Source organism: Lingula anatina, chromosome 3 (assembly GCF_051362555.1).
Source record: "Lingula anatina isolate TDL-2025a chromosome 3, LinAna3.0, whole genome shotgun sequence".
Taxonomy (NCBI): Eukaryota; Metazoa; Brachiopoda; class Lingulata; order Lingulida; family Lingulidae; genus Lingula; species Lingula anatina.
This window is the reverse complement of record NC_141769.1, coordinates 14,325,569-14,342,916: the sequence shown is the minus strand read 5'-3', so window position 1 is coordinate 14,342,916 and position 17,348 is coordinate 14,325,569. Positions and strand designations below refer to the sequence as shown.

Here is a 17,348-nt window from a genome sequence, read left to right as displayed (position 1 = left end):
AGATTTATTTAATTTACCCATCCCACCACCCCAAAAAAAATGAAATTTACTAACCTTAACTTTGATCCAAGAGTGAAGTCCATGTCTGGGTGGGGTCCCTCATCATCTTCTTCATCCTGTAAAAAGAAAAGAAAAACAGGATTAGATTTCTTCAATTTACCATTCCCGCCACCCCAAAAAAATGAAATTTACTTACCTTAGCTTGGATCCACGGGTGAAGTCCATGTCCGGTTGGGGTCTCACTTCATCTTCTTCGTCCTGTAAAAAGAAATGAAAAACAAGATTAGATTTATTCAATTTACCCATCCCACCACCCCGATAAAATAAAATTTACTAACCTTAGCTTGCATCCAAGTGTGAAGTCCATGTCTGGGAAGGGGCGCTCATCATCTTCTTTGTCCTGTAAAAAGAAACGAAAAACAGGATTAGATTTCTTCAATTTACTAATCCCCCCACCCCCAAAAAATGAAATTTACTAACCTTAGCTTGAATCCAAGGGTGAAGTCCATGTCCGGTTGGGGGCGCTCATCATCTTCTTTGTCCTGTAAAAAGAAACGAAAAACAGGATTAGATTTCTTCAATTTACCATTCCCGCCACCCCAAAAAAATGAAATTTACTTACCTTAGCTTGGATCCAAGGGTGAAGTCCATGTCCGGTTGGGGTCTCACTTCATCTTCTTCATCCTGTAAAAAGAAATGAAAAACAAGATTAGATTTCTTCAATTTACCATTCCCGCCACCCCAAAAAAATGAAATTTACTTACCTTAGCTTGGATCCAAGGGTGAAGTCCATGTCCGGTTGGGGTCTCACTTCATCTTCTTCGTCCGGTAAAAAGAAAAGAAAAACAAGATTAGATTTCTTCAATTTACCCATCCCACCACCCCAAAAAAATGAAATTTACTAACCTTAGCTTGGATCCAAGTGTGAAGTCCATCTCCGGGTGGGGTCCCTCATCATCTTCTTCGTCCTATAAAAAGAAACAAAAAACAAGATTAGATTTCTTCAATTTACCCATCCCACCACCCCGAAAAAATAAAATTTACTAACCTTAGCTTGGAACCAAGTGTGAAGTCCATGTCTGGGTAGGGGCGCTCATCATCTTCTTTGTCCTGTAAAAAGAAACGACAAACAGGATTAGATTTCTTCAATTTACTAATCCCCCCACCCCCAAAAAATGAAATTTACTAACCTTAGCTTGAATCCAAGGGTGAAGTCCATGTCCGGTTGGGGGCGCTCATCATCTTCTTTGTCCTGTAAAAAGAAACGAAAAACAGGATTAGATTTCTTCAATTTACCATTCCCGCCACCCCAAAAAAATGAAATTTACTTACCTTAGCTTGGATCCAAGGGTGAAGTCCATGTCCGGTTGGGGTCTCACTTCATCTTCTTCGTCCTGTAAAAAGAAATGAAAAACAAGATTAGATTTCTTCAATTTATCAACCCCACCACCCCAAAAAAATGAAATTTACTAACCTTAACTTGGATCCAAGAGTGAAGTCCATGTCTGGGTGGGGTCCCTCATCATCTTCTTCATCCTGTAAAAATAAAAGAAAAACAAGATTAGATTTCTTCAATTTACCCATCCCACCACCCCAAAAAAATGAAATTTACTAACCTTAGCTTGGATCCAAGTGTGAAGTCCATGTCCGGGTGGGGTCCCTCATCATCTTCTTCATCCTGTAAAAATAAAAGAAAAACAAGATTAGATTTCTTCAATTTACCCATCCCACCACCCCAAAAAAATGAAATTTACTAACCTTAGCTTGAATCCAAGGGTGAAGTCCATGTCAGGTTGGGGGCGCTCATCATCTTCTTTGTCCTGTAACAAGAAACGAAAAACAGGATTAAATTTCTTCAATTTACCATTCCCGCCACCCCAAAAAAAAGAAATTTACTTACCTTAGTTTGGATCCAAGGGTGAAGTCCATGTCCGGTTGGGGTCTCACTTCATCTTCTTCGTCCTGTAAAAAGAAATGAAAATCAAAATTAGATTTCTTCAATTTACCAACCCCACCACCCCAAAAAAAAATGAAATTTACTAACCTTAACTTGGATCCAAGGGTGAAGTCCATGTCTGGGTGGGGTCCCTCATCATCTTCTTCATCCTGTAAAAAGAAAAGAAAAACAAGATTAGATTTCTTCAATTTACCCATCCCACCACCCCAAAAAAATGAAATTTACTAACCCTAGCTTGGATCCAAGTGTGAAATCCATGTCCGGGTGGGGTCCCTCATCATCTTCTTCGTCCTATAAAAAGAAACGAAAAACAAGATTAGATTTCTTCAATTTACCATTCCCGCCACCCCAAAAAAATGAAATTTACTTACCTTAGCTTGGATCCAAGGGTGAAGTCCATGTCCGGTTGGGGTCTCACTTCATCTTCTTCATCCGGTAAAAAGAAAAGAAAAACAAGATTAGATTTCTTCAATTTACCCATCCCACCACCCCAAAAAAATGAAATTTACTAACCTTAACTTGGATCCAAGGGTGAAGTCCATGTCTGGGTGGGGTCCCTCATCATCTTCTTCATCCTGTAAAAAGAAAAGAAAAACAAGATTAGATTTCTTCAATTTACCAATCCCACCACCCCAAAAAAATGAAATTTACTAACCTTAGCTTGAATCCAAGGGTGAAGTCCATGTCCGGTTGGGGGCACTCATCATGTTCTTTGTCCTGTAAAAAGAAACGAAAAACAGGATTAGATTTCTTCAATTTACCATTCCCGCCACCCCCAAAAAATGAAATTTACTTACCTTAGCTTGGATCCAAGGGTGAAGTCCATGTCCGGTTGGGGTCTCACTTCATCTTCTTCATCCGGTAAAAAGAAAAGAAAAACAAGATTAGATTTCTTCAATTTACCCATCCCGCCACCATCAAAAAAATGAAATTTACTAACCTTAGCTTGGATCCAAGTGTGAAGTCCATGTCCGGGTGGGGTCCCTCATCATCTTCTTCATCCTATAAAAAGAAACGAAAAACAAGATTAGATTTCTTCAATTTACCCATCCCACCACCCCGAAAAAATTAAATTTACTAACCTTAGCTTGGATCCAAGTGTGAAGTCCATGTCTGGGTAGGGGCGCTCATCATCTTCTTTGTCCTGTAAAAAGAAACGACAAACAGGATTAGATTTCTTCAATTTACTAATCCCCCCACCCCCAAAAAATGAAATTTACTAACCTTAGCTTGAATCCAAGGGTGAAGTCCATGTCCGGTTGGGGGCGCTCATCATCTTCTTTGTCCTGTAAAAAGAAACGAAAAACAGGATTAGATTTCTTCAATTTACCATTCCCGCCACCCCCAAAAAATGAAATTTACTTACCTTAGCTTGGATCCAAGGGTGAAGTCCATGTCCGGTTGGGGTCTCACTTCATCTTCTTCGTCCTGTAAAAAGAAATGAAAAAGAAGATTAGATTTATTTAATTTACCCATCCCACCACCCTAAAAAAATGAAATTTACTAACCTTAGCTTGGATCCAAGTGTGAAGTCCATGTCTGGGTGGGGTCCCTCATCATCTTCTTCGTCCTATAAAAAGAAAAGAAAAACAAGATTAGATTTCTTCAATTTACCCATCCCACCACCCCAAAAAAATGAAATTTACTAACCTTAACTTTGATCCAAGAGTGAAGTCCATGTCTGGGTGGGGTCCCTCATCATCTTCTTCATCCTGTAAAAAGAAAAGAAAAACAGGATTAGATTTCTTCAATTTACCATTCCCGCCACCCCAAAAAAATGAAATTTACTTACCTTAGCTTGGATCCACGGGTGAAGTCCATGTCCGGTTGGGGTCTCACTTCATCTTCTTCGTCCTGTAAAAAGAAATGAAAAACAAGATTAGATTTATTTAATTTACCCATCCCACCACCCCGATAAAATAAAATTTACTAACCTTAGCTTGGATCCAAGTGTGAAGTCCATGTCTGGGAAGGGGCGCTCATCATCTTCTTTGTCCTGTAAAAAGAAACGAAAAACAGGATTAGATTTCTTCAATTTACTAATCCCCCCACCCCCAAAAAATGAAATTTACTAACCTTAGCTTGAATCCAAGGGTGAAGTCCATGTCCGGTTGGGGGCGCTCATCATCTTCTTTGTCCTGTAAAAAGAAACGAAAAACAGGATTAGATTTCTTCAATTTACCATTCCCGCCACCCCAAAAAAATGAAATTTACTTACCTTAGCTTGGATCCAAGGGTGAAGTCCATGTCCGGTTGGGGTCTCACTTCATCTTCTTCGTCCGGTAAAAAGAAAAGAAAAACAAGATTAGATTTCTTCAATTTACCCATCCCACCACCCCAAAAAAATGAAATTTACTAACCTTAGCTTGGATCCAAGTGTGAAGTCCATGTCCGGGTGGGGTCCCTTATCATCTTCTTCGTCCTATAAAAAGAAACAAAAAACAAGATTAGATTTCTTCAATTTACCCATCCCACCACCCCGAAAAAATAAAATTTACTAACCTTAGCTTGGATCCAAGTGTGAAGTCCATGTCTGGGTAGGGGCGCTCATCATCTTCTTTGTCCTGTAAAAAGAAACGACAAACAGGATAAGATTTCTTCAATTTACTAATCCCCCCACCCCCAAAAAATGAAATTTACTAACCTTAGCTTGAATCCAAGGGTGAAGTCCATGTCCGGTTGGGGGCGCTCATCATCTTCTTTGTCCTGTAAAAAGAAACGAAAAACAGGATTAGATTTCTTCAATTTACCATTCCCGCCACCCCAAAAAAATGAAATTTACTTACCTTAGCTTGGATCCAAGGGTGAAGTCCATGTCCGGTTGGGGTCTCACTTCATCTTCTTCTTCCTGTAAAAAGAAATGAAAATCAAAATTAGATTTCTTCAATTTACCAACCCCACCACCCCAAAAAAAAATGAAATTTACTAACCTTAACTTGGATCCAAGGGTGAAGTCCATGTCTGGGTGGGGTCCCTCATCATCTTCTTCATCCTGTAAAAAGAAAAGAAAAACAAGATTAGATTTCTTCAATTTACCCATCCCACCACCCCAAAAAAATGAAATTTACTAACCCTAGCTTGGATCCAAGTGTGAAATCCATGTCCGGGTGGGGTCCCTCATCATCTTCTTCGTCCTATAAAAAGAAACGAAAAACAAGATTAGATTTCTTCAATTTACCATTCCCGCCACCCCAAAAAAATGAAATTTACTTACCTTAGCTTGGATCCAAGGGTGAAGTCCATGTCCGGTTGGGGTCTCACTTCATCTTCTTCGTCCTGTAAAAAGAAATGAAAAACAAGATTAGATTTCTTCAATTTACCCATCCCACCACCCCAAAAAAATGAAATTTACTAACCTTAACTTTGATCCAAGAGTGAAGTCCATGTCTGGGTGGGGTCCCTCATCATCTTCTTCATCCTGTAAAAATAAAAGAAAAACAAGATTAGATTTCTTCAATTTACCCATCCCACCACCCCAAAAAAATGAAATTTACTAACCTTAGCTTGGATACAAGTGTGAAGTCCATGTCCGGGTGGGGTCCCTCATCATCTTCTTCATCCTGTAAAAATAAAAGAAAAACAAGATTAGATTTCTTCAATTTACCCATCCCACCACCCCAAAAAAATGAAATTTACTAACCTTAGCTTGAATCCAAGGGTGAAGTCCATGTCAGGTTGGGGGCGCTCATCATCTTCTTTGTCCTGTAACAAGAAACGAAAAACAGGATTAGATTTCTTCAATTTACCATTCCCGCCACCCCAAAAAAAAGAAATTTACTTACCTTAGTTTGGATCCAAGGGTGAAGTCCATGTCCGGTTGGGGTCTCACTTCATCTTCTTCGTCCTGTAAAAAGAAATGAAAATCAAAATTAGATTTCTTCAATTTACCATCCCCACCACCCCAAAAAAAAATGAAATTTACTAACCTTAACTTGGATCCAAGGGTGAAGTCCATGTCTGGGTGGGGTCCCTCATCATCTTCTTCATCCTGTAAAAAGAAAAGAAAAACAAGATTAGATTTCTTCAATTTACCCATCCCACCACCCCAAAAAAATGAAATTTACTAACCCTAGCTTGGATCCAAGTGTGAAATCCATGTCCGGGTGGGGTCCCTCATCATCTTCTTCGTCCTATAAAAAGAAACGAAAAACAAGATTAGATTTCTTCAATTTACCATTCCCGCCACCCCAAAAAAATGAAATTTACTTACCTTAGCTTGGATCCAAGGGTGAAGTCCATGTCCGGTTGGGGTCTCACTTCATCTTCTTCGTCCTGTAAAAAGAAATGAAAAACAAGATTAGATTTCTTCAATTTACCCATCCCACCACCCCAAAAAAATGAAATTTACTAACCTTAACTTTGATCCAAGAGTGAAGTCCATGTCTGGGTGGGGTCCCTCATCATCTTCTTCATCCTGTAAAAAGAAAAGAAAAACAAGATTAGATTTCTTCAATTTACCAATCCCACCACCCCAAAAAAATGAAATTTACTAACCTTAGCTTGAATCCAAGGGTGAAGTCCATGTCCGGTTGGGGGCACTCATCATGTTCTTTGTCCTGTAAAAAGAAACAAAAAACAGGATTAGATTTCTTCAATTTACCATTCCCGCCACCCCAAAAAAATTAAATTTACTTACCTTAGCTTGGATCCAAGGGTGAAGTCCATGTCCGGTTGGGGTCTCACTTCATCTTCTTCGTCCGGTAAAAAGAAAAGAAAAACAAGATTAGATTTCTTCAATTTACCCATCCCACCACCCCAAAAAAATGAAATTTACTAACCTTAGCTTGGATCCAAGTGTGAAGTCCATGTCCGGTTTGGGTCTCACTTCATCTTCTTCGTCCTGTAAAAAGAAATGAAATACAAGATTAGATTTCTTCAATTTACCAACCCCACCACCCCAAAGAAATGAAATTTACTAACCCTAGCTTGGATCCAAGTGTGAAGTCCATGTCTGGGTAGGGGCGCTCATCATCTTCTTTGTCCTGTAAAAAGAAACGACAAACAGGATTAGATTTCTTCAATTTACTAATCCCCCCACCCCCAAAAAATGAAATTTACTAACCTTAGCTTGAATCCAAGGGTGAAGTCCATGTCCGGTTGGGGGCGCTCATCATCTTCTTTGTCCTGTAAAAAGAAACGAAAAACAGGATTAGATTTCTTCAATTTACCATTCCCGCCACCCCCAAAAAATGAAATTTACTTACCTTAGCTTGGATCCAAGGGTGAAGTCCATGTCCGGTTGGGGTCTCACTTCATCTTCTTCGTCCTGTAAAAAGAAATGAAAAAGAAGATTAGATTTATTTAATTTACCCATCCCACCACCCTAAAAAAATGAAATTTACTAACCTTAGCTTGGATCCAAGTGTGAAGTCCATGTCTGGGTGGGGTCCCTCATCATCTTCTTCATCCTGTAAAAAGAAAAGAAAAACAAGATTAGATTTCTTCAATTTACCCATCCCACCACCCCAAAAAAATGAAATTTACTAACCCTAGCTTGGATCCAAGTGTGAAATCCATGTCCGGGTGGGGTCCCTCATCATCTTCTTCGTCCTATAAAAAGAAACGAAAAACAAGATTAGATTTCTTCAATTTACCATTCCCGCCACCCCAAAAAAATGAAATTTACTTACCTTAGCTTGGATCCAAGGGTGAAGTCCATGTCCGGTTGGGGTCTCACTTCATCTTCTTCGTCCTGTAAAAAGAAATGAAAAACAAGATTAGATTTCTTCAATTTACCCATCCCACCACCCCAAAAAAATGAAATTTACTAACCTTAACTTTGATCCAAGAGTGAAGTCCATGTCTGGGTGGGGTCCCTCATCATCTTCTTCATCCTGTAAAAAGAAAAGAAAAACAAGATTAGATTTCTTCAATTTACCAATCCCACCACCCCAAAAAAATGAAATTTACTAACCTTAGCTTGAATCCAAGGGTGAAGTCCATGTCCGGTTGGGGGCACTCATCATGTTCTTTGTCCTGTAAAAAGAAACGAAAAACAGGATTAGATTACTTCAATTTACCATTCCCGCCACCCCAAAAAAATTAAATTTACTTACCTTAGCTTGGATCCAAGGGTGAAGTCCATGTCCGGTTGGGGTCTCACTTCATCTTCTTCGTCCGGTAAAAAGAAAAGAAAAACAAGATTAGATTTCTTCAATTTACCCATCCCACCACCCCAAAAAAATGAAATTTACTAACCTTAGCTTGGATCCAAGTGTGAAGTCCATGTCCGGGTGGGGTCCCTCATCATCTTCTTCATCCTATAAAAAGAAACGAAAAACAAGATTAGATTTCTTCAATTTACCCATCCCACCACCCCGAAAAAATAAAATTTACTAACCTTAGCTTGAATCCAAGGGTGAAGTCCATGTCCGGTTGGGGGCGCTCATCATCTTCTTTGTCCTGTAAAAAGAAACGAAAAACAGGATTAGATTTCTTCAATTTACCATTCCCGCCACCCCCAAAAAATGAAATTTACTTACCTTAGCTTGGATCCAAGGGTGAAGTCCATGTCCGGTTGGGGTCTCACTTCATCTTCTTCGTCCTGTAAAAAGAAATGAAAAAGAAGATTAGATTTATTTAATTTACCCATCCCACCACCCTAAAAAAATGAAATTTACTAACCTTAGCTTGGATCCAAGTGTGAAGTCCATGTCTGGGTGGGGTCCCTCATCATCTTCTTCGTCCTATAAAAAGAAAAGAAAAACAAGATTAGATTTCTTCAATTTACCCATCCCACCACCCCAAAAAATCGAAATTTACTAACCTTAACTTTGATCCAAGAGTGAAGTCCATGTCTGGGTGGGGTCCCTCATCATCTTCTTCATCCTGTAAAAAGAAAAGAAAAACAGGATTAGATTTCTTCAATTTACCATTCCCGCCACCCCAAAAAAATGAAATTTACTTACCTTAGCTTGGATCCACGGGTGAAGTCCATGTCCGGTTGGGGTCTCACTTCATCTTCTTCGTCCTATAAAAAGAAATGAAAAACAAGATAAGATTTATTTAATTTACCCATCCCACCACCCCGATAAAATAAAATTTACTAACCTTAGCTTGGATCCAAGTGTGAAGTCCATGTCTGGGAAGGGGCGCTCATCATCTTCTTTGTCCTGTAAAAAGAAACGAAAAACAGGATTAGATTTCTTCAATTTACTAATCCCCCCACCCCCAAAAAATGAAATTTACTAACCTTAGCTTGAATCCAAGGGTGAAGTCCATGTCCGGTTGGGGGCGCTCATCATCTTCTTTGTCCTGTAACAAGAAACGAAAAACAGGATTAGATTTCTTCAATTTACCATTCCCGCCACCCCAAAAAAAAGAAATTTACTTACCTTAGTTTGGATCCAAGGGTGAAGTCCATGTCCAGTTGGGGTCTCACTTCATCTTCTTCGTCCTGTAAAAAGAAATGAAAAACAAGATTAGATTTCTTCAATTTACCAACCCCACCACCCCCAAAAAAAATGAAATTTACTAACCTTAACTTGGATCCAAGGGTGAAGTCCATGTCTGGGTGGGGTCCCTCATCATCTTCTTCATCCTGTAAAAAGAAAAGAAAAACAAGATTAGATTTTATCAATTTACCCATCCCACCACCCCCAAAAATGAAATTTACTATCCTAACTCTTTCATTTTATTTCTTGTTTCACAGAAATAAAGATAAAGTGATAATCCATTTTTGCTATTAATATTTATGTGGAGTTGTCCAGTTTTTTGGTAGCATTAATTTTCAAAGGCGAAAGGATAACGAAAGGATTATGTACTTGGTCTGATTTAATGTTTTACAGTTACTTTTTTCATTTGCTTAAATATTTTAACTTCTTCCTATATTTCTTTGAAAGAAGATGGCATGCAGGGCTCCATAGTTCCTTTTCACTGTTTAAACCACTGACATGGTTTAAAAAAACTTTCTTGTGTGTGTGGGGGGGGGGGAGGTAGGGAGTTACCTCCCTCAGCTCCTGTGATCTTTTATGTTGTTTAATTACCCAAATTTACAGGTCTGTAGACGGAAAGGAGGGGGCGAACCCCAGAAGAAGGTTTTTTGCTCAGGGCAACATGACCTACGTACACGGAGGTTTTATGGTAAAAGGTCAACTTATAGGGGGAAAAACCGTCACGTTTTGATAATCTACATCTACTACAATTACCCAAATGGTCTTTTATTTAAAAAAAAGATTAACAAAAAGCATACAACCATATAATGAAGAGGATATTATCAGACTGAGTCTCTAATAACTAAAATGAAAAAGTATACCTTTAGCTGAAGATGGAGTTAAACAATCTGCCTCAACGGGTTCAGGGTTAGGGGTGAGAAGTAAAAAAGTAGAAAGCCAAAATGATGAAATAAACTTAACATGAAATTACACAGCTTATACGAAGCATATTTTTCTGACTGGCGTGGAGTTTTCATTTTTACAGCATGGAATTTAATGTAAGCGATATTTAGACTACCTGTTCAATACCTGTTAGAGATATGCAGCAAGAAAACAAAGCGGGGACATCGTGGGATATGGTGGCCAGACCATGGACAGACGACAGAGAGTTACAGGTGGTGCCCCCTCTGAAATAATACTAATAATAATTTATTGTCATATTTATACTAGTATAAAATGAAAATTGGTATGATCTGTCGATAAAATGTAATACAATGGTTTTATTAAAATACATTTTGTTCATTTAAAATACGTACTGCTGATGGATAAAAACTATTTTTATTGCGCGTGGAGGTTGCTTTTAATGACCGTAGTCGGCGTGATGACATATGCATGAGTAGGCTATTTGCTGGGTGACCAGGGTCACCCATGATTGACTTCACTTTCTTGAGCACTTGTCTCGAATACAAACATTCGATTGACGGCAAGTCCCTACAGTACCTACAATGCGCCTGGCAGTTTTTACTACTCGATTGAGGCGATTCTTGTCCTCTGCTATAGCACTACCATGCCAGACGGTGAAAGATTGTGTTAGTACACTCTCAATCAACCTCGTTTACCTCGCTTTCGCCCCTTCAGCCGCGTATTTGAATCTTCATACTCGGTACTGGTATAAAGTCAACCCGATTTAGTGCTCCAAACGTGTCATAGCTCCCCTCAATGTAAGTATTTCTGACCCTTAGCAGCTCCTCTCTTGAATAAGTTATGTATCCAATAGTAAGGTTAAAAACTGAAAGTAAAATAACAAGTAATACTACAACGCGACAGATCATGTCGCCATAGGACGGCGCCATCTTGAAAATGGAGGTAAGGCCAATGATCCGAGAAATTAAGTAGGCCCTATTGGACATGTACCGTTAATTACTTTTCGATTTCAATGGTGCGATGTGCGTAGAATAGGTGATTTTGCTACTTTAATATGAAGCCTATTTAATGATGTCAATCTATGGCAAATAACGGGGGATTGCGAAAAATGGGTAATTGAAGGTCTGATCATTCCCCTTCTTCTACCCCCTTACCCTCAATAGACAAAAAACTATGAACACAAACATTTTAGACGATACATATTTATATTCTTATTAAAGATAATTTTCCTAAATTGATGGGTTTCATGGGCCGATCCAGGATTATTAGAATGGGGGTCCGGAACGACAGACCTCGAAGCCGACCATCACCCCCCCTAGGCGTGGGGTTCGTTGCCTGCTCAAGGGCCCCGAAAAATTTTTGATGTTTTTGAGGGCAAACAGTGCTCTTTGGTACGGTTAAGAACTATGATTCAGCTAGTCAAAAATTTTTTCAAGAGGGGAATATTGGTGTGATATATTTTTCAGAAACCGAAGGGGGAGGGGTCAGGACCACCCAGTTACATGTAAAATAGATTTGCTCTTTATCTTTGTTAATATATAGGATCTAACTGCTTTTAAATAATAATAGAAAATAGTTATCTAAACAGAGCTGTGACATAAACAAATGCTATAATATTCTATTTACTAATTGTTTTGTTTTTTTATGAAAAATGTCTTATTCTAAGTTTCATTTTTTTCTGTGAGCACAGTGTGTTGCTATAGGCCTATTTGTATAAAATATAATTTTGATGTATATTTATTAAAACTGAAACATACGGGGAATTTATTTAAATATTAATGACTCGTGTAATTTGTCATCTTTTTGGGGTGAAAATAGGCCCAAGCCTGCAACATTGCCACAAAGCGATTGTAATTTAGCATTAAATCAATATATTATAAATGTATAATTAAATTAATGATGCAAGACTGAGAAGATCTCACATAGCATTCTTCAAACTTTGAAATTTTAAACCTAAGATAATATTGTAACTCATATCTAAAAATGAAAACAAGTCAGGCTGGCAACTTTTTTCTCGCACTATTGCGAGATACAATTTTTGCTCCATTTTTTTCCGAAGTTCTAAAATAGTGTCCGTTTTTCATTCATAATTAATGCTCATTAACGTAATTCTCTGATACTTCGAGTAAGATTGCGTGTTTTTCTACATGCCTTTATAAAATGACTGCACAGAGTGACCTAGTTTGATTTTAAAAGAGCTTTATTCGCAAGATATGGTTTTTCACGTTGGCCATCGCAAATGCCACGAAACGGCGTTATTCGTGACGGCTGCCATCTGACTGTTTGTGCATTTCCCAGAGGGAAGTGGGGGGGGGGGGGCGCTTCACAGCAAGTGACCAAAAGTCACTTGTAATTGTTGTCACTCTCACTCTCTTTAATTATAAGATACTTCTTTTTCTGTCACCTGTATTCTCGGTTTTAATATTAATTAATTGCTGCCTAGATTAGTAATCTGAGCACCTTTCCGTTAAAGATAAAGCAGTCATTGAACCATATTTGAATGCAAATTTTTAAAACATCCACCTTCCTTAGTATATAGTTGGTTCTCACTGAAATTGTACAGTCAGTCCATGTTGATGATGACCACACCTTTCATTTCAGCTACCCTCAACCTGATATTCAACACAATACCTCAGGCTGCGAAGGACCAGTGTCTCAGCTCTCAGGCCAGAGTGTTAGTTATGGACGTGCTGGAGGCCAGGGCCAGGAAGTGGCACCCAGGGACACTATAGCAAGAAGCAACAGGAGACGGCTCTCAGACAGGTGAGTAGGGTGTGGCTAGAGAGAGGGTGTGGCATTGGGAGGGGTTAGATATCAAGAAACCTATATACAATTAGAAGATAGTGGGAATCTCCTGGGAACCTTACAGCCTTGTCCTGTAACAGGTGATATTTGTCCGATATACTGAACTTGCTTCCAGCAAATCTTACCTTCACTTATCACATGGGACCGTGGACTTTCATTGCTGTATATAGGACCCCATTTCCATAGACTTTAGATCGATCTATCCCTGTGGAAATCTCACTAGATTACTGTCAGCTTAGCCGGCTTAAGCGTCTGTCCCGCCTACTAAAAGCTGCAAAGGGGTAATTAACTATGGTGCGCGCTCGTCTGACTGCAATTTAGCGTGAACCCCCAGGGAGTTAGGTCGATCTAAATTTTAATCCCTGGATCGATCTAAATCTCTGGAAATACACCCCTAGGACTACTAATCTTGTCAGGCAGTGACAGAAGTTAGAAGATGGCATTTAAGGGAGTGTTGTGACATTGGGAGGGGCTAATACACAAGATTACAAAACAACGAAATGAACAGCACCAGATGCCATCCACAGGGGGTGTGTCAAGGGGTGTGTCAATGGGAAGGGATAGTTTAAAACCAAATAAAAAATGGCACACAGAAATTGTTTAAACAGGTTGTGGGAGGTACGACATGATAGCAAGAATTATGGTACACTAAGCTATTGATCAGAGATAACTTTCAGTGTTGGAACTTTATTTTCTGATTTTTCAATTTAGAAAATTTCCAGACCCAAGTGTGCCAGGCTCCGCTCACATCCCACCTGTCATCAGTCATGTGAGACCATCTCTCCAATCAACTGTCAATGTGGATACAGGGGGTAGTCCAGTTATTATTACAGTTAACATACGCATAGCACTATAGCCTACTGCCAATATTAACTTCTAGATCTAGTACCAAGTGCACACACTTACTATGCAGTGACTGTATACATAATGAGAAAGCGCGCGCGCGCGCGCGCGCGTGTGTGTGTGTGAGAGAGAGAGAGAGAGAGAGAGAGAGAGAGAGATGCCAATTAGTCATATCCTTTTATAAAGAAATGATATTTTAAGAATGCAAGGAATTTATTTAAAATAGAAAATATCATATATTAACAATGAAGTGCATTTATCTAAATTAGAAAACATCTTAAGAATAAAGTGCATTTTTACACTAAAAAAACTTTAACTAAGTAAAAAATTCCATGCACTCTTTTCTCTTTATCTGAACTGCCTGTATTACTTTCTCAGGTCTATTTCAAGCATTTGATGTGGTTCGAAGAGTGGACTCCAGATCAAACAATGTATAATTCAACTCTAAATTAGCAATTAGACAAAATGACAGCTGCTCCAAACAAGGAAGTCAACAAGCAAGTAAAAGTTCAAGGCTCCGTTTTCGAGGACAGTTCTATACCAATTTCAAGGAACAAACTATTAAAAGTTTAAAGTTCTGCTGAAAGCGGATGTTTTTCAGAAATGTAATAACTTCAAGGACTATAAACAAACCACCCCATGCGAAATGACTTTCCTCATAAATGTCACTTTAATTTCAGCAGAAACCACAAACGTTTTTCTTAGAAGAACCATATTTCACTTAATTGTTTTTTCCACAAGGCATAATTTCTTTAATGCCAACTTAATTTGTCAGAACACTATCAATACTTCGAAACCACAAAATGTCCTCTAGCTTTAATTTTCTTCAAATCATATCTATAATATAATGACAACGACACTTTTTATCTGTCGTTACACTGTAAAATTATAAGATGTTTTCTCCTCCAGTGAGGCTGCAGAAAAAAAATGACGCATAGGTTGTTACAGATGTCTCGCTACATCATTAGATCCTGGACCATTTTTTTTTTGTTGTTATCATATCCTAATCTAGGACGACCGATCCCTTTCAGAAAAATGTATATAAGGGGATATCTATAAGCCTTTGTTAACTTGGTTTTCGCTTACAGGTCCTGCACCAGTGAAGCCAGTCCACTTCGACCTTCAGAGTGACTGCATATATAGAAGCTAGGTGTTGGAAGATGAAAAAGGTATTGTACATACTATAGTCCAAATCCGCGAATGTTCAACCAAAATGACTACAACCCATGAAATCCATGTTTTTCATTTTGCTTCGTTGCACCGCATAGCGAAGTCGCAAAGTTGGGGTTTGAGCGGTTGTCTAAAATGGGTAGTGTCCATTTATGGAAAGAAGCGTTTACCAGGGAAATGAAACCTTCAAGATATCTTGTGTATCAATAGCGAAATGCTGATCCTAATTTATAAGTCGTTTTTAGAGAGCTTTTTAAAATTTGATTTTGCACGTTTTGATCGAGAATCATGTAATGGATCCTCGTTTAGCCTATTATCCATTAAAATAACACTTCAGGGCTCCGTAACTCGAAAGCATCAAATAGAGGCTACAATGTATTATTATATGGGGCGAGTATGGGCGAGTTATGGAATCGAGACGCTTGCGCTCGGTCGCAATGCGCGATGCTTTCGAGTTACGGGGCCCAGATGGAGGGGAGTGTAAACATGACCATGAAACTGTTCAATACAGTTTCAATATTCTATGTCAATGCTGTAACTTAAGTGGTATTGAAAAGAGCTGTATTTTAGCTGGGATGCAAGATATTTATGGTCCTAGATTCTAGGTTCTAATTAAACCGGATGACAAAAAACATTCAATCATTCGTTTAACCCCGTTATTATGCAACAAATTATAAATGATAAAGGTGATTGTAAGCAGTACATGTGTTGCAATGTTATTTCACCCCCCCCCCTCTCACACACACACACGCACACACACAAACACACATTTTACACTTCTCTAATTCAATTTTATCATAAATTAATTTTATCTCAGTATCTTAAAAAACATTAGGTGTGCTCCCTCTTTTCTAACTTAAAGCGAAATGCATTACAAACTACCATACATCGATGAATGAGCATGGTCTATGATGTTTATTTCAGACAACAGTCTTCGTTTTTGGGATATTCCTCGCCGTATTGTTCCACCTCAGCACTGCGGTTGACAGCGATGTCGCTGCGTCCAGAGTGAAGCGGGGTTTACCACGATGGATAAACCGTGCAATCTAAGCTGTGCCAGCGTATTGTGCCGCCACTGCTGGGGCAGCTGCGGGTCGGATGCTAAGGGCTTACTATGACATGAGGCGAGCAAACTGGCAAAACTGCGACAAATATTTCCACTGCAGAGGCAACTATGAGGCTGGACGTTTAGGTTATTGTGGTAAACTTACGGCAAAGGCTATCAGGTAAGGTTGCAGTTCCATATTTCTGTCTCTTGCACAGATATGAAAACTTCCAAAGCCGGAAATAATTACCTCTACCAAGGAGTTATAACTCCTTGCCTCTACTTAAAACCTTTGATATTTTTCATCTAGATATTGTAAATGAAATCCATATTGGTCTGTTTAAAACGTTTTTTAAAAAACTACTGCTATCATATTGCAATCATTCTGAAGGAAAATAGCGTTGCTTTGTTTTGATATATAGGTATAAATTGTTATTGTATATTGAAATGGGTTTATCTAAGAATTCAGTTGTGTGATTTCTACAGCATACAACCATAATCGTGTTTTGTCATAACAGTCGTATTTTTTTTTTCAATCCTACTCAGTGAGGCCAGGGAATGGGCGCAGAGTGGTGGATCTCACGGCTCAGATAGTGCCGAGGATAGGGTGGCAAACGACTACGGCAGAGCAGGGGGAAACTGCGTTCAGAGATATATTCTTGGTACTAGAAATACGCGTCAGGAGTGCAGTCTTCCACGACGTTTGTGGTAAAAAAAATCCGCAGACTGTAACCCCAATACCACGTCTAAGCCTTTAACCTGTGCTAATCATATGGGACCCTGGACTTCCATTCTTAGGACTCCAATTCGTTCCACACCGGTGTGACGTGACAGAGAGTCCCCATGACAGAGAGTCCGGTCCCCATTAATTTGCACAGGCAAGCCTCGCCCTAGATTTTGACCCACTCGCGTCAGGCTAACCCTAACTGTTATATAATTAAATGGAGGGTGGACTCTCTGTTACATGGACCCTCAGTTTCTTCACACCAACATACTGCAAAAAAAAAAAAAAAAAAAAAAAAAAAAAAAACACAGATGCATGATCACGCAGTTATGAAACAATTGTCTTGACCAATTTTGCAAGAGATAGTGTACTCATATAAACTATCATTCAGCTTCGATTCTTTTGTATAGAGATTGAATTGCATTTTTGCTGAGCTTTGCGGACAAGCTATATCAATAAAATACTGTTTTCTCTTCAACTTGTTGTTTCTTGTAATTGGTTTCAAGA

General features: G+C 38.9%; 1 protein-coding gene across 1 annotated transcript; it reads left to right on the top strand.

Moving 5' to 3' along the window:
* The first annotated feature begins 14,914 nt into the window (after nt 1–14,914).
* LOC106175367 (serum amyloid A-3 protein) lies at nt 14,915–17,319 on the top strand. Its single transcript, XM_013557311.2, has 3 exons — nt 14,915–15,071; nt 15,997–16,298; nt 16,664–17,319. Exons 2-3 carry the CDS (start codon nt 16,171–16,173, stop codon nt 16,827–16,829), a joined length of 294 nt encoding a protein of 97 aa, XP_013412765.2. The 5' UTR covers nt 14,915–15,071; nt 15,997–16,170; the 3' UTR covers nt 16,830–17,319.
* Nucleotides 17,320–17,348: the final 29 nt, after the last annotated feature.

Coding starts and splice junctions, on each gene's coding strand:
- LOC106175367 (XM_013557311.2), top strand. CDS start 16,171: ATGCTAAGGGCTTACTATGACATGAGGCGAGCAAACTGGCAAAACTGC. Junction 16,299..16,663: donor CTTACGGCAAAGGCTATCAG/GTAAGGTTGCAG, acceptor AATCCTACTCAG/TGAGGCCAGGGAATGGGCGC.